Source organism: Telopea speciosissima, chromosome 4, assembly GCF_018873765.1.
Source record: "Telopea speciosissima isolate NSW1024214 ecotype Mountain lineage chromosome 4, Tspe_v1, whole genome shotgun sequence".
In the NCBI taxonomy this organism is placed as follows: Eukaryota; Viridiplantae; Streptophyta; class Magnoliopsida; order Proteales; family Proteaceae; genus Telopea; species Telopea speciosissima.
This window is the reverse complement of record NC_057919.1, coordinates 16,403,566-16,423,355: the sequence shown is the minus strand read 5'-3', so window position 1 is coordinate 16,423,355 and position 19,790 is coordinate 16,403,566. Positions and strand designations below refer to the sequence as shown.

General features: G+C 38.1%; 2 protein-coding genes across 5 annotated transcripts; both read left to right on the top strand.

The window, feature by feature from the left end:
- The first annotated feature begins 592 nt into the window (after positions 1-592).
- On the top strand, positions 593-3,196 carry LOC122660501 (B3 domain-containing transcription factor VRN1-like). 4 transcript variants are annotated; one of them, XM_043855833.1, is made up of 6 exons: positions 593-757; positions 1,012-1,305; positions 1,504-1,688; positions 1,893-2,281; positions 2,366-2,568; positions 2,776-3,196. In XM_043855833.1, the coding sequence occupies exons 1-6, from the start codon at positions 656-658 to the stop codon at positions 3,049-3,051; spliced, it is 1,449 nt and encodes a 482-aa protein (XP_043711768.1). In that variant the 5' UTR covers positions 593-655; the 3' UTR covers positions 3,052-3,196. The 4 variants fall into 4 exon arrangements, with proteins under 4 accessions (XP_043711768.1, XP_043711769.1, XP_043711767.1 ...); XM_043855834.1 differs by having other exon boundaries at positions 2,360-2,562; XM_043855832.1 differs by having other exon boundaries at positions 2,360-2,568.
- A 6,275-nt stretch (positions 3,197-9,471) lies between these two features.
- LOC122659018 (B3 domain-containing protein At4g01580-like) lies at positions 9,472-12,948 on the top strand. The gene is made up of 3 exons (XM_043854183.1): positions 9,472-9,573; positions 12,257-12,761; positions 12,842-12,948. The coding sequence occupies exons 1-3, from the start codon at positions 9,472-9,474 to the stop codon at positions 12,946-12,948; spliced, it is 714 nt and encodes a 237-aa protein (XP_043710118.1).
- The last annotated feature ends 6,842 nt before the right edge of the window (positions 12,949-19,790 follow it).

Genomic DNA, 19,790 nt, shown 5'->3' with positions numbered 1-19,790 from the left:
GTAAGAGATCACAACCAGCAGAGCGAAACAGTTCAGTACAAAGAGAAAGGAATTCATACCCGATCATTTCTACCATAACCCAAGATGAACCCATCAGGGAGACCTCTGTTCCTTCTGCATTAACTGAAAAAAAGATCTCTAATCATAACAGCAGAAGGGTTCCACCTAAATTATCTCATGTACAAGAAACCAGCTCAATCAGTTGTGCTTTTAATCATTTTTTGCAGAAACTGGAATTGTTGACATGATTGCTGTAGTTTCAGGAACTCCTTTTCAGTTCTATCGAGTATCGATCTCCTATAACAGTAGGACCTCTGCTTCAAGTGGGTCGTTGCTGTAATTAAAGGGTAATAGAAGGGCTAACTTTTACTTCCATTTTTTTTTTAATCAACTACGCGATTATCGGACAAATTTCTTTCTTTTAGGACATATAGAATTCCTAGTGTGGGTTGTCTTGTCGTAATCCGTATTCTCCATTGGAGAATGAGATCCGAAGATCCAGAATAGAAATGGGGGAAACACCTGACTGCCCTCCTCTGCTTCTGTTCTCGTTTTCTTCCATTGTCTCTTTCTCTTTATAGTCAGTTCATCATCACTCATCACGGTTCTCATCCCTTCACAGTTTAAGAGATTAGCAGAGCCCGTACACTGAAAGATGCGACGACGCCGGAGAATCCGAGAAGGCTCTCGTATTTCGAGTCCCAAACCCCATTTCTTCAAGATAATCGCCAAAGCAAGTCTTGAAAGTGGAGAGCTAGTAAGTTTCTCTCACCCTCTCTTTCCTTCCGTCGTTCTGCTACTCTTTGTTTGCCATCTTGTAATGGTTTTCAGATTTTTCATTTCACTGAGATCCTTCGTCAAATGCCAGTGGACTGTAACCTAGTTTTACTCCAAAAAAAAAAAAAAAAATCCAATCTTTACAAACCAAATCTATTATTAGGTTGTGATGCCAGTTTAGACATGCAGAAGAAATTACATTCATACAATTTGACATTATGGAGGGCTTTGCAGATGATCCCGAAAGAGTTCACAAGGCAATACGCAAAGAAAATAGCAGATGTTGCAGTCCTCAAGGTTCCCACTGGGAGAAAGTGGGAAGTAGAAGTTAAGAAAGTCGATGGATCAGTTACGTTTCAAAATGGCTGGCGGGGATTCCTTGAATATCACTCCATTTCTATTGGTCACTTTCTCGTTTTCAGATACGATGGGAATTCGACTTTCTCTGTCTTTATATTCCATCAGGGTGCTTGTGAGATAGATTATCCAAGCGACAGTGAAGACGATCTTGAAGAATCTAATCTTCACATGATCCCCGTAAAGGAAGAACCAGAGAAAGAGGATCCTGTGGAACCCTTGTGTGCCTTTCCTTCATTCCAGCCTCCGTCTTCTTCAACGGATGAAGCTCTCGACAATGCTCAAGAGCTACGGATTACTAAAAGAGGGAGAGGGAGACCAAGAAAAAGAAGTTCTGATCGAAAGCAGAGTAGAAACAGAAAGCATCACACTGAATGCTTGATCCCCGTAAAGGAAGAACCAGAGGAAGAGGATCCTGTGGAACCCTTGTGGGCCTTTCCTTCATTCCAGCCTCTGCCTTCTTCAACGGATGAGGTTCTCGACAATGCTCAAGAGCTACGGATTACTAAGAGAGGGAGAGGGAGACCACGAAAAAGAAGTTCTGCTCGAAAGCAGAGAAACAGAAAGCATCACACTGAATGCTTGACCCCCGTAAAGGAAGAACCAGAGGAAGAGGATCCTGTGGAACACTTGGGTGCCTTTCCTTCACTCCAGCCTCTGCCTTCTTCGACGGAAGAGGTTATCGACAAAGCTCAAGAGCTACGGATTATTAAAAGGAAGAGAGGGAGACCAAGAGGAAGTTTTTCTGCTCGAAAGTTGACGAGAAACAGAAAGCATCAGGAACTTAGAGAATTGGGTGATGGAAGTGGACTAACTGGAAACAAAGGCAAAGGTCCTATCTTTGATGCTGAGAATGAAATGGAAGTGATTGAGATTTCTTCCGATAATTCTAAAAATGAAACAAGCATGTTTACAGCAACAGAGACTTCCTCACTTAGCATGGGCGACGATGCTCAACATCAGAACACAGATGCAGACAATTCCCTACCTTTTGTTCCACTTCCTTCTTGTGAAGAAGTAAGCCCTCAGTTTAATAGGAGTGAACTTTCAGCAACTGCTATTCGGGAAGTTGAATCCAACTGTTTGGAGCAAGAATGTAGAAGCAAAGAATTTACAGCTAGGAACAGTACTTCAGCACCTGAACCCGGTAACCTTTTAAAACCAGGTGCTATTTTCATACAACAAATATAACAATTATTCTTGTTTGTTATTATTTTGATCAAAGATGCAGGAAAACACCTTGATTCTAAAGATGAAGAGAATGTGAGCATGCCCTCATCTCAGAGGTATAATAGGGTTGTGGCAGCAAGTAAGAGGTTGGTGATGTACCAACAAAGAGAAAAGGCGATTTCCGCAGCCCAGATGTTTAAAACAAAAAATCCTTCTGTTATGATAATCATGAAACCATCTTATGTGTACAAGGGAACGGTATTGGTAAGTTCTTGGAATGTAGTCCACTGTTGTGATTGTTTTCAGACTTCTACTTATAGTGTCTGTAATGGTTTCTGGGGCTATGGATTTGGTGGAAACAAGCATTTTGTTTCTTTTTTTCTGCTGAGACCTTTGCATCAGTTTGTTTCAAAAGTCAATTACATCTCTAGGTATATCATTTATCCAGCATTTTGTCTTCTTGCTTTACAGAATTTTCCAAAAATTTTTGCCAAAAAGTACCTGAACTACGGATTGCACAATGTCAAAGTATCAGTTTCAGATGGGAGAACATGGATACTTCGGTGCTCTATAAAGGAACGTAAGGCCATGATAAGTGCGGGTTGGTCCAAATTCGTTCGGGACAATAAACTAAAAGAGGGAGATTGTTGTGTCTTTGAACTATCTAAGGCTAAAGGTATGGAGCTCAAAATTTCAATCTTCCGTGTTGTTGAAGAAGCAGAACCAGAGTTAAAATATAATCAATAGGACTTCTGCTGAATAGGGAGCCAAGTAGACTGGCTATTAACTCCTTTTTTGTGTTGAACTGGTTTTTTATTTACTTGTGAAAGTATTGTATGGATCTTTACATTGATGGAGCAGAAGCAAGATTTCCTTTTTGGTCATGTTGGGTCATATCTTCATTTGTCTATCTATCTGTAATCAGTTGTTTCTTCAACCACCCCTACCCCAACCCCCACCCCACACCCATATTCTTATTCATATGAGAGTATGGAATCATCTATGACTCTTTTCTCAAGAACAAACTGATAAAGATACAGGAGAAACCACCTTCCCCATCTGATGCAAAGGATCCTGTCCTCCTTCCCCATGGTATATTAGTATTGTTATCGTTTTTTTTTTTTTTTTTTTGGGTTAAATAGCCTCCTGGTATTTGTGTGACACAGAAAAGAAGAATTAGCTTACTCATTCACTCTTAAGTGTGAAGTCTTTAAAAACCTTGATTCAATTAATTAATCAGAGAAAAGGGGTGTTTTTCCTTTTACTCAACATTATTCTCCTTTTTTTTCCTGCGAAATCTTCTCATGTGATTATGATATGGAATGAATGTAGTCAAGCTTTTGCCTTTTTTGCTTTTATATGATTTGTCTTCCTGAATATTTATACAGTAATAATAGAAACAACATACAATATTACATAATTTATTGACTTGTTATTGTAGCATCAGTACTAAATTTCAGTAGTAATAATTATTGAATGGCAAACAATACTGAATGGGTATTAAATCTCTCATCTTGTTAATGGATCTCAATTTGCTCTAAAGATGGCAAGGCATGCTGTTCGGATCAAAAGCTCTGAACAAATCCTTAAATGAGTGGAGAAGCTAGTGCTGTCTCTTTTCATTAAAGTTGGGAAGATGACCTTGTGTCATAACCTATTCATACAAAAATAGATAGTATCAGTGATCTTGTTGGCCCTGGATTGGATTGGAACATAGCATGCTCAAGTGTCACTCATGCTAAAACCTGAGAAACATCCCATGAGTAGTAATCCCTTGCCTTGCTGGATTACCATGAGTGTTGGTTTACTATGATTATTTCGGCAAAATAAATACTTTATTTTTGGTACAGATTCTGAATTTATTAAGTAATTCAATCTTCTTATTGAGGTAGAGCATTCTAGCCCACAATCCCCAACCCCACCCATGACCCCAAAAAGTAGTAATAGGAATAACTAACAAAGAAGAGAAAGAATGCTATCTGGGTACGTACGGTGCGCCCAGACACAGTGGTGCATGAAATGACCACTATGCCCTCATGGAAGGTGGAAATTTTCAGGGGTGCAGCGGTCATTTTGCTCACCTGTGTCTGGGCGCACCTTAAGCACCCAGGTAGCGTTCTCTTTCCCTCAACAAAGCTGTTGAAACCTTTTGTTAATCGAGATAAAGAATTTCTCCATAATTTTAGAGATTGCTTATGTTTTATGCCATAGAGGACTTGATTGCATTTGATTTTTGGAGTAGTTGAGTACCATACGGATTTGTGGTGACAAGTCAAACAATGTTTCTTTCAGTGGAATTAGTCAGGAAACAATGGAAAATTGCTAATACATCTCTATTGATGGGATGATCTCAAAAAACCTATTGAATTTGAATCTACAACACATCTGTTTTTTTTTAATAAGGTCACACTATATATTATTGGCAACAACACACAGTACATAACCTACATGGTTTTAACCAGTGATAGGTAGCCAATCTGCTGGAACCCTTATTCTGTCTACTTCCCATCACATTTTCAGTTATAGTCTGCTACACAGTTCAAGCTCCTATTTTTATACTTAACATTACAAACTTGGAAAGATTTGGTTGAGTCTCAACCAAAGCAAACCATCATAAAGCTCTCTATTGATGGTAGTATGCAGTCTTGGATTTGAAAGTTAAAATATGCCTTGTATCCAACAACTTAAACCTACCAAAAGCAGGGTTCGAGGAATAGGGATCGTCTGCAATTGATCCTGTTTCCAGCCAATTTGGCATAGCTTTTCCGGCGGGCTTGGTTTTTTGGCCAATTTATACCGATTAACCGATTTGGAACATAATTGGAGGTGACTGATTCCAGTTGCAGATTAAAATTACTCGAAATTTATGGTAAAGAAACATTGATTCAAATCCTAATATTGAATACACAAAACCACTTCATATGATTGAATAGATTCAATTATTTATAAATCTAAACTGTGAATCAATATATCTGTTTTCTCCTAAAAAACCTATGCATTGATTACAGAGCTGAATATTTGAAATATCAAACACAGGAGAAATGAACATGCCAAAAAAAAAATCAAAAAACTAATGACAACCATTGAAGAATTGCATGCTCAACAGCAAACTCTTCGGCCCATCCATAAGACCCAGTACAGAATCTTATAGGATTGTTCTTGGACATTCCCTCTTGCAGGCATAGGTTCTTTACATTGTGATGGGATAGAACATCTTGGCTTGGATCCCAATGATTCTGGAGGTCCTATATTTGTATATACTAGAGTTGGAATTGAAAGGTCTGTTTTGTATATGGAGCTTCTTGCCATATATAGGTGTTTGGTGCCATGTATGGAAAAGAATATTCAAAAGATATCTACCAAATCAGATTCAAAGCTAGCTATTGACATACAAGAGAAAAAGGTGCAAGGGCCTTGGATGGTGCAACATTTGAAGAGTACTATAGTAAATCTCGTTGTATGTACTAGTCTCTAAATTATTTTTTTGTAACTTTAAGAAATTTCATCTTCCCCAAATCTCTTGTTTTCCAGATCGGTTCAAACCCTAAATGATTTTGGGAAAAAAAAGATTTGGGGAAGATGAGGGCAATTTGGTTATTTTATTTTTTAATTTTGATGGGTTTTTATTGGAGGGGCATTTTGGTCATTAGATTCACTAAAACTAATGTCGAACATCCCAAATTAACGGATTGGACCAAAGCGTTACACTGTTTTGAAAGTAAAGGAGAGTTTATAATTAGAAAAGTTGTAGAGGGCATTTAGACAAATGGGCATTTCAGGGGGATATTTGTAAAAAACCCAAAAAAAAAAAGGATCCACCACAGAATCAAGAAAATAAATAAAGGGTGAAAGAATCCCACCCGGTCGTGTGCTGTGGTGTGTCCTGCATCCAAACACAACTGAATACGAAATGACCGCCCCACCCCTGGGTGAAAAATGCCACCCAGTCATCATCTTATCCTCTGTTTTCAGTATATCACTTTTGCTTATATTCCTAGAGAGACTAATAGTGTGACTGACACTCTAGCTCGAAAGTAGGGCTGTAAACGGATCGGATTTGGCTCGGATAGTGCTATATCCGCATCCACATCCGATTAGCTATCGGACGAATTCGGATAGTGCTAAACAGATACAGACACAAATACGGATCAGATATTTTATCCGTTTACATATAAATATAGCTTTTCGGATAGCTATAGCCTATCCGTATCCGCATCCGTTTAGTTTTCGGACAGATTCGGATAGTGCTAACGAATACAGATACGGATACGGAAACAAATTTTAACTATTCATTTACACTCCTACTCGAAAGGTCCAATCCAATATGTGCAAGATAGATTGGCCTGTTTCCACTCTTTGATTTCGCGAGCCATGTCTCTCATATGCTTTTGCCAGTGCACGTTTTTCTTCATAATCCAAATCTGCCTTACTCGGAATTTTGGATTGGGTATCTCAAAATAGGGCGCATGAATTTAACTTCACTCAACTACTTGGTTTTTCCTTGAAAAAACATACCAGAGATGGTGAAGGGAGCCCACTGATTCCTCCACCGTTCTAACTCAAAAAAAATAAAATAAAAATTACACCATCTTATTTACATAATGAAAAAAAAAAAGGATCAAGTTTCCCTCCACCCATAGAGGACAATTCACCCATCATTATATTTCGTATGTTCCAAAATAATCTCTCGATACCCATTTCCACCCTTCACAAGTTCATAGTTGGTGTTGCTTTTTTAAAATGCCTCTAAATATACTTTTCAACAACAGTAATTTGAATAAAAGAATAGGGTTGAGGAATTTTTTTCCTCTCCTTTCCGTTGCCCAGACAAAACCGTGCTGTCCTCTCACATGGGGGTGCAAAATGACGACTTAACCTTGCCCAGGCAGGGGGTTAGGTCATCATTTTGCGCCCCCATGTGAGGGGATAACACAGTCCTGTCCAAGCAGCGGACAGGAGAGGATAACGATTCAAGGGTTGAGGGCTAGTAATCAATAAACTCAGAGCTTTTCATAAGACTAAGCAAAGGTTGGCAATTCAATGTCTTCCAGTCAATTGCTCTCATCTATTCCAACAATTAGATTCATTAAACTTTCTTGGTGAGGCTTTGATTGGGGAAGTTATTCTATTCGTAAGTCTGGCATTTTACCGCCTCAAATAGGTATGTTATAGTGGGCTAAGTAGCAATTTTCATTTGCTTTCGCTAAAAACTTTATGGAAGAAAAAATACCACCCGATCGTGCCTGACACGCCGGCCCTGTACATTGACGATCATTTCACGTGCCCCTGTGTTAGGGTGCAGGGGCGACATGTGCGCGTCTAGATGGCATGATCTTTCCCAAACTTTATCTAGAGCCAATATCTTTTTTGGACTAAGTTACCCATTTCCCTATCCAAGGTAGGGGTGTCAATTGGTTCGGTTCTGGGCTATTGGTCTGGATCCTTAGCGACTCTGGCTCTAAGGAATCAAGACCATAACTGGACCAATAAACTTATCGGATCCAAATCTAAGACCTAGGACCGATAACTAATGGGTGGTCTGGTTTCGGTTCCTAATTGGTTCCAAACATTATTGAGCCCAAAATAAAGACAGAGAGAATTTTTCTAGGAAAACAAGAGCTTCATCATACATAGATATAGTTATGTAGAACCCAAAATAAAGACATTGATGCATATATAAATATGGAAATAGCCTTAAGAGGTCATGATTTTCATTTCAAACTCAACTCATATACTGATAACTTAAAGAGCAACAAAAGAATGCCATGTAAAAGTCCTAAGCAATATATAATACTATTAATAGGTTACGAAAGCCTTTTAGGGTTTTAGACTTCTAATTTCCCATTCGATTTGTTAAATATCATCTGGTTCCAACGGTTTTCGGTGCTATCGGGTCCTTAATGGGCTATCGGTTCTGGAACCGTTGGGAGATCCGGACCAATAGTATATCACTAGGACCAGATTCATCCCAATAAGCTATTGGGTGGTCCGGTTCCTATCGATCCGGATCGGTTCCAATTTCTAGTTCTAGTCCTAAATTGACACCCCTAATCCAAGGGTTAGCAACCCATCCTTACATTTTAGTATTTTTTTCAAAACTGACCGAAAAAACCCGACGATGATGATCACGGGGTTGCGTTAATGTTGATGATTTCTTGTACGATGAAGTTGTTAAGACATCTAGTTGGGCTTAAGTTTCTTCAATTGCCCTATTTGGATTTGGACAGAACTTCTAGTTTATTATCAATCGGGATCGTCTACGGCCTGCTTTCCGTAGCAGTCATAGCAGCGTACTAATGAGGCGCGGCACAATGACTGCCTTACCCCCGTTCAGGCAAGACGTTTGGACAGGAGTAAGGCGGTCATTGTGCCACGCCTCATTAGTGCGCTGCTCTGGCCGCTACGGGCAGGCAAGCCGTAAACCATCTGGATCGGTTTATTATTCTAAGAAAAAGGAAAGGCCGAACGCGGGAAACTGCTTAGGTTTCTTGCTGAAAGGGTTCGTGGAGGGTACCTTACTCTTCAGACATGGCCGAAAGCGGGAAACTGCGGAACCTTACTCAATATGGAAAAGGTGACGAAATGCAGCGAGATGCAGAAGACATGAATGGAAAAATCCAAGCTGGCTTCCGTAGAAGTTGGAAAACGTTTGGTTTACGTTTCAGGTTCAGGCCTTCAGGGATCATAACTCTCCAGAATCATGTTTAGGGTTTGGTTTATTAGAGTCTTTGAAGTTCTTAAATTATGGGGAATGTGGACAACAGCTTATCTTCCGTTTTGGGCTCATTAATGATATGGCCGAAAGCGGGAAATATGGAAAAGAGAAAGAAATGCAGCAAGATGAAACAGATAGGAATGGAAAAATCCAAGCTGGCTTCTGTCGATACGATTGGTTTTCTTTCTTTATTTTTTTGGTAAGAGTTTTCTTTCTTTATTTGGTTTATGTTTCAGGTTAAGATCTTCAGGGATCATAACTCCCCAAAATCATGTTTATGATTTGGTTCAAAATCTTCATAGCTCTTAAATTATGAACCCCAGCATCCTGTTTCTCAAAGAGCAAAACGGGAGGAACAGCACACTGCCCCTGCCGTTTCTCTTAAGTTTTCTTTTTTCTTTCTCACTTGTGTTTAAAATCCGTGTTTGGACTGTTCAACTACCGCTGAAACCATGCTGAGTCACCGGACGCTATCCCACAGGCAGAGTTCACAGGCAAGGAGACCCCATTTCTTCAAAGTCATCCTCGAACCAAGCATCCGCGATGGGAAGCTCGTAAGTGTCCTCTCTCCCCCTCCAGATTCTTCTAAAATTTCAACGCAGGGGCTAGGAGAGACTCGGTGTGTGTTGGGATTATCTCATTCTGGAATATTGTTGAGTGTTGTTTTTCTGTTTCGTTGCTTCATTTCTTTAAGTAGCGATTGTTATTGTTGTGTGTGTCTCAGTGGATTGTAGCTTGCCAAGCTTTGTTCTGCTAATAAAAGTTTCTTTACCTATCAAAAAGGGGATATAAAATCCTCAGGTGACAATTGTCCCAATTTATGAATTTTTTTTTAAATTTTTAGTTGAAATTACAAAAGTCCATTCTTTAGAATTCAAAAATTGAAATGATTAGGTCAACAACCCATCAATCACCACTCATAATTGATGAAAAGAAGCTTCTTTGTTTTTTTTGGAAAGATAGTTGTAATATTAGAGAGAGAGAGAGAGAGTGAGGATTTATTGGGTTTAAGCCTCTTGCTCCTATTAACACAACGTTTGCTTGGTAAATGGCTCTGAACTGTGCCGTCGGATTCTAAAAGCCAAATAAGGTGGGTGGTGGATGGAGTATAGGCTCAGTTACAACACCCTATGGTGTAGTTATATGGAGAGGAATTATGGTGTCGTATCCTTTTCATCAAAATCCTTCAGCTGTTAACAGGCAGAGGTGATAAGCCTCTATAAGAAGAAGTGCCCGTTTTATTTGAAAAATTAGAATAAATTACCAAGAATTCAAATTACCGTGGTAGCAGCCCTCTGTGTTGGGAACGAACGCACAACCATGAGGAAGAAACCAAGCAAAATAATCACACAACACGAGGAATTTAGCATGGTTTGACATGAATGCCTACATCCGCCCGAAAGAATCAAAGATTTTCCACCAAACCTGAAAAATTCTCTACACCACTCTCCAACTCACAAAGTGATTTCACCTTTGCTTGTTTCTAGGGTTTTCCACACAGATACAATATATAGGAAACCCCAAAACTTTGGTCAAGGAATTTGGACTCCTTATAGTGAAGGAGCTTCATCAGATCTTGAAATCTTCATGGCCTTGATGCTCCATAATAAACTTGCTTATGGAAAAGGTGAAGAAATGCAGTGAGATGCAGAGGACAGAAGGATATGGAATCTTTCATCAAAATAGTATTTTTCTACAAATTCCTTCTATGCATTTCACCTCCCAGTTGGTGATTGTCCTTATGCAGTTGTATGGCAGGCAAAGCATCCTCTAGAGAGACTTTTTTCTTATGGGACAGTAGCCAGGAATCATATTCAGACTGCAGAATTTTGTCAACCAAAGGGGGTCTCTATAGCAAGCAGATGGCCTCTTTCTTTAGGGAACACTGAAGATATAGTATACATGCTTATTCATTGCTCCTCCTCTTATGTAATATGGCTGTGGTTCATGGATTTATTTGAAGTATCTAACCCAATCCGAGGTAGTATGAAATCAGTCTTTGATTCATGGAGGGCCAAAGTTTTCAATGAAAGCAAGGAAGCATTTACTTAAACCTCTGCTTCATGCGATTGGATGGTGTACTCTGGAAAGAGAGAAATGCTTGCATCTTTAAAGAGCAGTCGAAAGAATCACATGAAATATGGTGTGATATGTGGGACTCTTTTGCATATTGGTCCCTTCTTCATCGAGCTCTAGATGGGTTATCTTTTAGATTTCTAATAGTAACTTGGTATTCCTTGATCGGAGAAATTAGAGATTGACCTTTGTATGTGTCTTGTCGTTACCATGTTTTGAATTGTTCTATAATTGCCATTTGTTTTGTTTAGTCTTTTACCCATTTGGTTGTAACCTTCTCAAGTCATGGGCTTTTCACCCCTTCTTTCCCTTCCCTCTGAATAAAACTCCCACTAACCACACCCCAAAAAAAAAAAAACAAAAAGCCATTGCTCAATTGGTATGGTCATGCTCTAGGTTTGGCTCAATAGCAAAAGAGAATGACCAGTGAATAGACCTCCCCTCCTTTTATTTTCTCTTTCAGTCTATTCAGTGTGCACCAGTTGTAGTGGCAATTGTTTAGAGCATGTATTTAGAAATAAACAAAAGAATATTTGAAGTAAAAAATAAGAGACTTGCATCAGATGTGTGAGAGTCATATTGGTTATTGAAAACTGGGTTAGCATTTAAAAAGTAATTTAGAGATATTGAGTTCAGGACAATGAATGTTCAAGGCAAAGATCATGAGCCATGGTTTTTGTCAAAAGTTCTTTTTTTTCAGTGTTAGTTTCTATTCTACATATATGTTTCTCTCTTTTGTAATTGTAGAGACAATTGTAAAGGTTTCAGCTCATGTGTTACATTATTTTCATAGTAATTAACTTTTCTTTGTGTTTCTTATAAAAAAAAACGTTGGTGCTCTTTATGGCTGGGTAATGCTTTCTTCATGGTAATTCATTATGGTCATTAGTTGCCACTATTTAAATCATGGTTCAAATGTCCAACTTAAGGAGACACCAAAAAGACAGATCATTTGATTAGGTGTCCTAACTGTTAGCTGCACGTTTTTTTTTTTGTTTGTAGGACTGTTAGCTGCAAGTCCGATATATGTCTTCATAATATGCTTTCTGCTGTATATAGAATCTTGTTGAAGAACTGATCCTTCTACCTCCATACTTTTTAGTTTTTATTCATCAAATCATTGTTGAAGGGAAGTTGAAATAACAATATGGATCTCTGTAGGAGATCCCAGTTGAATTTGTGAGAAAATTTGGAGGAGAGCTCCCTGATGTTGCAGTCCTCGAGGTTCCTGGTGGAAGAGAATGGTCCATAGAATTAAAAAAAATTGATGGAGCAGTTTGGTTCCACAATGGTTGGCAGGGATTCTTGAAGCATTACAATATATCTGCTGGTCATTTTCTAGTTTTCAGATATGATGGCAATTCACATTTCTTTGTTCTTATATTCAATGAGAATGCTTGTGAAATCAAGTATTTACATAATGTTGATACTCCGGGAGAGTCCAACCTTCTTAATAAAGGTTCGATGCTTGAAAGTGGAAAAAGAGGAAGTGGAGTCCAGTTCAGTTTGGGAAAGAGACCTGCATCAACTTGTGATATTGGATCAACTTCTAAACCTAGTGGGCTTTGTAGAAAGAATCGAATGAAAAACAAAGACCAAAGGAAGATGGAAGAGCTACCTTATGCGTGTGAACCAAATCAAGTAAAAAAGGATAGAAGTAAAGAAGGTATTTGATTTTTAGAAATTAAGTGATGTTTTCGTTTTATAACAATTGTCCTTCGCTTCATTAGCTTGATAAAAATGCAGGTGAAGACACATTCTGTATGAAACAGGATGAGCATATGCGCAAGCCCTTAGCTGAGAGAACAAGAAGGTCAAAAACAAGACAAGAAAGAGAGAAGGCAAAACTGTAAGGACCTAACTTATATAAGAAGATATGCATAATAATGGTTATTGTTATGGTGTACTTAGTTTCATAAATGATTCATATTAATCTTGAGAAAATATGGTCTTGTATATGGAGAATTAAACTATTCTTAAATTAGAAAAACATACTTGTTCTCTAAACCAGAGAGAAATTTGGTACTTGAAAAGCATGCTGAGATCAAGGTTGTAAAACTCGGGTCTCGGTGGCATCTCGGCCCAGCCAGAAAACGAGACGAGTCGAGATCTCAACGAGGTGCTGCATTTTTTTTTTCCCGACTTGTACCCCCAACTCGGTGGGTTTTACACATATTTTGGGTCTAAAACTTGGTATTTAGCCTATTTTAGGCCATTTAAACACAATGGCATGCCCAGATTTCCCAAAAAACAAGTCCAAATATGAGTTTCACTTTGGACTATAGGTTGGTAGGCGACGAGTCCTACTAAAACAACCTACTCTATCAAGGATTACACAAATTTTGTTGAAAAAAATAGATTTGGGGAAAACTAGAAAATACCTTTGAAAATTCTTGAAATAAGTGATGATTCTTGGACTATTGGAGTTGAATCTTCAATTTAGCACTTGAATCTCACTTGAAACCATGCAATCCACCTAAGATTTGAAGGAAAGAGGAAGAAAATGGAGCAAAATGGGCTGTTTTCCCTTTCTTTAGAGCTATGGACAGAACTCAACGAAATTTTCGAGTTCTGTCCATGTAGCTTAGTTTATAAAATGGGTTAGATGGGTGAAATGGGGAGAAAAAATGGGTCAAAACCCATATCCAGACCCGATACCGAGATCTCGGGGCAAAAAATTGCATTTTTATAACGTAAAAAATCAGGAAAAAAACTTCAAAAGTGGTCTGATTTGGCTGGGTCGAGACGATACCGAGATCTTGCCGAGAAAGTGTATTTTTATAATGCGTATGGCATCTCGACTCGAGTTTTTGAAAAACCGAGAAACTCGGCGAGATCTCGCAAGTTCTCGAACCACGGCTGAGATTTCAATATTTTCTTATCAGTAGAAAGGGGTTAGTAGATGCTGAGTTCTTCTCATATGACTTTAAGTGCATTCATAGTTGTCAAGGTGCCGCCTTGCAATCCTGGCACTTTCTTGGGTCCAACGCAACAACATGCCTTGTTGATACTTCACAACTTTGCGTTGATTTATGTATAATATTTTATTTTTTGATGAATATGCTTATATTATGACTATATCTTATGCTTTGTTTATTCTATGTTGGTTTTCTCATATTGTGTCACTACTAGCATAGTTATATCATATTGCGTTGATATGGCTTCTATGTTGCATATAAGCATAATTATATCAATTATCATTGCTATATTACAAAAGGACGGGCCTTGGTGCAACGGTAAGGTTGCTCCATTGTGACCAAGTGGTCACAAGTTCGAGTCTGGAAACAGCCTATCTGCATACATTATGTCCCTCCCCAGGCCCCGCAGTGGCGGGAGCCTCGTGCACTGGGTACGCCCTATCATTACTATATTACATGTAGTCATATACTACATGCTTAGGTGGTCACCTGGTTGCCTAGGCGCCCCTCCAACGCCTTGGGTCACCTAGTCCTTGTGACAACTATGAGTGTTCTATAATATTCACAAATTGATTCATAAATGATCTTTATGAAAAGATCATACACTTAGGACTGGTTCTTTTCTTAAAAGAAACTATACTTCAACTCATTTCAAACACCCTTAACAGTGGTGTAAAACTAGTCACGGATAGTTGCATGCTATTCCATAACCATACAAGTAAAGTTTCATTCTCACGCATCCATTCTTTATATCTTATATTGTTTGGAGATGGTGGGATGACATTAGGTAATCCATTTTTACCCTTTGGATTTATGTAATCTTTACAGCTTGTGCCTACATAAGATAATTGGTAGCCTCACTCAGTTTAATAGATGTAATTTGGACATTAACATTGTCCACATGAGGTTTAGAGTCACCTATTAAATCAGAGAAAATATAATATGAACAACAAAATTAGTTTCAGTAGTAGAGTAATCAATAGAATCAAGAAGAAATCATCGCAGGATGAAGAGTAATTCTCTCCAAACCGCAGAGAGAATAATTGGCTAAGGATGCCAAAAAATTATGTTTATATGCTGGTTGAGAGAAAAAACATGTCTAAAAAAAATATTATGAGAATAGCCACTAAAACAGTGAAGTAATCACCAAATAATAAATAAAAAAAACAGCAAGCATTCTAAACAATCACGAGGCATATAATATGGTGGAGATGGACTGATGGAGAAAATTCGTATCTCCAAATCAGCACCTCAGATCACCATGAAAGGCTGGGTAGAGTTTGCATGTAAGAGAACTACACCTCCAAGTTTGATAAACTTCTAATGGCCAGATTCAAAGATATGGGCTAAAATTGAATATATAAACTCAAGATCGAACAAAATATGGAAGCCCAGAACTTCCAATCAGTACAACAGATTTGACCCAAATTTTAATCAAATGTGATTTGGGAATAGAAGTACACAATCCCAAAATATTGCTTCAATCTACTGGTGGGATGATCAAATCTTTTAGAACCCTTTTTCAGATCTAGAACCTTGAAAAACATAGTATCACATGCAATGATTTTGTAGGAACCATGAATCATATCAGCATCACAGCAAAGTAGTCTTCAGATAAAGAAATCCCTTGTTTTACATATTCGATTAACCAAGGGAACCCATTAACCACACACACACACACACACACATATATATATATATGAGGGCGGTCCTTGGTGCAACAGTAAGTTTGCTCCATTGTGACCAAGTGGTCACGGGTTCGAGTCTGGAAACAGCCTCTCTGCGAAAGCAGGGGTAAGGCTGTGTACATTATGACCCTCCCCAGACCCCACAGTAGCAGGGGCCTTGTGCACTGGATACGCCTTTTATACAAACGCACACTCAAAATTCTTGAAATATTCTCTAATCAGGAGAAGAGAACAACCTTGGGTTATTGAATGAATATTGCTCTGATTGTTGTAATACTAGATCAACAGTGACCAAGAACCAGAAGAACAAGATCAAGAAGCAAAGAGCTATCAAAATAGGAGGTAATAATAACCCTATCGACAACAACTTAACTAACAACTTAGATAGTACCCTATATGCCCATGGAACATAAAAAAATGATAACTAAATCTCAAACCCCTGCGGTATAATAAAAGGAACGTTAACAAATGCAATCATGCCTGATGCTAATGATCACTTCCTCTCTACAGTTATAGCAAGAGGAAGAAGTCTACCCGAGAAGCAAGAGATTTCAAGTCTAGACACCCTTTCTTCAACGTTTTCATGCATTCCTCTTATGCTCAAGGGAGTTGGGAGTTAAGCTCCTAACCGAAAACCTTAATGTTGATTCAGATTTTAGTAAATTATGTCACAGGCATTCTTCTGGTTAAACTAGTTTTAGAGGCACCTTTAACAGCTTCATGTACTCTTGTTCCCCACTGTTAGATAAACTTTGTTAGTGAAAACATAGACTTCATCTGAGTGTTGGCCAAAGGTTTCCATATATAGTTGAGAATTGGAAGATCCCAGCTGATATTTCCCATTTTTAATTTACTCTTTAAGTATGGGTTTTATACAAAGTGTAAGTCATATCTTCTTTCTTGTGCAGATTTTGAAGACCAGCTTTATCAAAAGGCATTTGACAAATAACTTAGAAAGAGTTATATTTCAAGATACAGACGGAAGAAAATGGCCTATCAGATGCATTATGAAACGTGGCCATGGTAGGCTTGTGCTGGTTGGACTGACTTCGCAAAGAAAAATAATATAGAAGAGGGAGATGTTTGTGTTTTTGAGCTTATTGAGAGGAAGAATACTGTTTTGAAGGTCTCAATTTTCAAAAGCCATTGAATATTGATAAAACCATTAGACTTACCAAGTAAAATGGCATCTGTTAAGTGGTTGATGTTAAAATGGTAATTATTTTGAATTTTGAGTCATCTGAATCCCTTGTTTTCTTTTTCTGTTTCAGTTTCTTTAACCCATGCAGGATTAAGATTTAATGGCTTACCTAATCTACTTGAATGGAACGTAACCACCTAATTCTTTTTTGTTTTTTGTTTTTTTTTTTGAATTAGTTACTACTGATCCTTCTCAAAAGAATCCTTATTTTTATATCTAAACCTTAGGAGGAAGGTTTATATGTTATCTCTAGAGGCACTTATGCTTTGGACTTGCCCAGATTAGTTTCATAGAAAGGAGATTCAATAATTTTAATCTGGAAATAGGGTTAGTTTCACATTTATTAGATTCAGAAGTGACTATCTTGCCAGGTACTCAAACATGAATGGTCGACTAAAAAATGCAAACCTAGTGTATTGATCATTGTGTCTTATATGGATTTGAATGTGATGAAAAGCTTCAAAGATGGCTGCAGAGACTAATTCAAACTGGATTATTGGGTAATGGCGGTTAGAAGTGTATTAGAGCTAATATGAGACTAAAGTGAGGAATGAATATATTAGGATTGATGTGAGAATTGCCCCGATCAGCGACAAACTTTGAGAATATTGTCTAATGTGGTATGGCTATGTTCAACAAAGGCCTGGGGACGCACTAGTAAGGAGGAGTGATTTGATCCAGATTGAAGGAGCTAAAAGAGTTAGGGACAGGCTTAAAATGACCATAGGAGAGATTGTGAAGAATGACATGCATAGTCTAGGCTTTGTGTCAAGTATCACCTCAGATAGAGCCTATTGGAAGACAAGAATTCACGTTATCAACACTATTTAGTTGAGATTTTTCTAATTTTCTTGGCTATCCTTTGTCCTCTTATGTCCTCTTACGTCCATTTTTCGTATCTCACTTCTCTTATCTCTTTTCTTCATTTCTGTTACTTTCATTTCCCTTTTAGTGAAGACCTCAGTTTTTCCTACTTTGTTTTGAAAAGATCCATATAAACGATCCCATTTAGTTGGAATAAGGTTGAGTTGCTGTTGGCAGTTAGAAGTGGATTGTTGGAGGCACTCTCAGATTGTGTGAGCAACTTGTGATATGATTGAGAACATATTACATTGGCTATCTATTCTTGGGTTTGTGGAAGAACTCCTACCTAGACCTCATCAAAATTGTATTTACCATTTTGCTTAGTGTGACTATATTAAAAAAAACAGACTAGAGAAAATTCCCGGCTAATGGGGTTTTCAGCGAAAAGAAATTTTGATTGAACTATACTTAGCCCGGGTTCATTAGGGAAGCTTATCATTCTTGAGTCAATATTGTGGGTACAAACAACATTTTGTTGGACCCTTTTACAGGCTAGGTTCTATGAAGCCCTGGACCTTGGAAATTCCACTGAAGATCAATTGGTGCAGGCCTTAACAACTACAACATCTTATTGATCAAAACTCAAAACCCACCTGCCAGATCATATTGTTTGAATGCAGATCTGATTTTGGATTTATTCTGTTGGGTTTGTTATTGATGTTTTTGGTTATATATTTCATCAAAAATATGTTTGAACATCAAAAAATGAATAGAAAAGAGGAAAAAAAAAAAAAAAAAAAAACACAGAAGAAAAGCATAATAAAGCAAAGGACTGAGTGTTTCTTTATCCACAGCTTTATGGGGTTTGGAAACAACTTTTTTTTGCGATGTGAGATATGCAAGAAAAATGTAGGTGTAAGATTTTTTAAAAAATCAATTACATTCACGGAATGAGATCCAATTTTCACTATGAATTAAGAGAAAAGAAAATAGTACAACCCTTGTGATTTGATATTCAAACCCATGCGCCCATGTACACCTCATCTCTCATGTTCCCTTCACTCTACATACCTTGACTTTGGCTCCTCGCTTAGTCCTTGTACACACGTTGTATCTCTTGAACTTTCAAATTCCACTAGACTTCTTCCTAGGTGTCTCTTGGAAGACTTCATCGTGCTTAATGTCTTCAACCACCAACTACTTTCATTCCCTTGAAAGATCCAATCTTGTTGAAGACTTCACTTTTTCACTTACTAGGAAGACTCCACCTCCTTAGAAAACTTCACTACTTGAAAGGCTTCACCTGCTCTACTCCCTTGGAAGACTCATCCTTGCAAACATTCACTCATTCTCTTTTTTCTTCTCATAGTAGAGATAACCAACTTCATACACTTCCCTAAGTGACCAATTGGTTTTCACACTCCACTAAGGAAAGTGCTTGCCAACTCATATGGCACTTAAATACATAAACTTGGATCCAACATGGCCCAACACCAACAAATTCTCTATCTTCTCCATTAGCCCATCTAGACTAAGGGTGTTAGTTCCAGGCCCTTATTGGCCCGGCACGCCCGATCAAGCCTACCCAGTTAAAGGCCAGTCTGGATCGGAACTACCTGATTATTAAAACACATTTATAATTAGTCGTTCCCGATGTGGGGTTCTAGCCCGCTGGACACCTGACCGGACCGACCTATTATTAGCCCGACCTAGCCTACCCAATTAAAACACATGTGTAACAATTTTTTATTTTTCCCTCCAATGCCCATAAAACCCAATTCTTGGATTGATGTTTATATTATGGGAATTTGAAACTCGCATGCCTATGTTGTGTGTGTGGGATTCATAATGCAGATTTACTTAATCAAAAGTTTACTATCATATTTACCAAAACAAAAAAAGTTTATAATCATCTTATTGGGTTGATTTTATTTGATAGTTAAAATAGTGGACAATAATTTGAGGAACTTTTGTATATTATGATGTATTTGGCCGCAAAAGCTTAAACATTTTATAATTCTAAATCCATGAATGTTTTCCACCAAAAACAAAAAACACCCATGAATATTGTGAAATGGGAATTT

What these genes read in the sequence shown, in the direction of transcription:
- LOC122660501 (XM_043855832.1), top strand. Translation starts at nt 656, where the DNA reads ATGCGACGACGCCGGAGAATCCGAGAAGGCTCTCGTATTTCGAGTCCC. An exon ending in GTCTTGAAAGTGGAGAGCTA is followed by an intron (nt 758 to 1,011) that starts GTAAGTTTCTCT and finishes AGGGCTTTGCAG; the next exon opens with ATGATCCCGAAAGAGTTCAC. An exon ending in AGAAGTTCTGCTCGAAAGCA is followed by an intron (nt 1,689 to 1,892) that starts GAGAAACAGAAA and finishes TGCTCGAAAGTT; the next exon opens with GACGAGAAACAGAAAGCATC.
- LOC122659018 (XM_043854183.1), top strand. Translation starts at nt 9,472, where the DNA reads ATGCTGAGTCACCGGACGCTATCCCACAGGCAGAGTTCACAGGCAAGG. An exon ending in GCATCCGCGATGGGAAGCTC is followed by an intron (nt 9,574 to 12,256) that starts GTAAGTGTCCTC and finishes GGATCTCTGTAG; the next exon opens with GAGATCCCAGTTGAATTTGT. An exon ending in AAAGGATAGAAGTAAAGAAG is followed by an intron (nt 12,762 to 12,841) that starts GTATTTGATTTT and finishes ATAAAAATGCAG; the next exon opens with GTGAAGACACATTCTGTATG.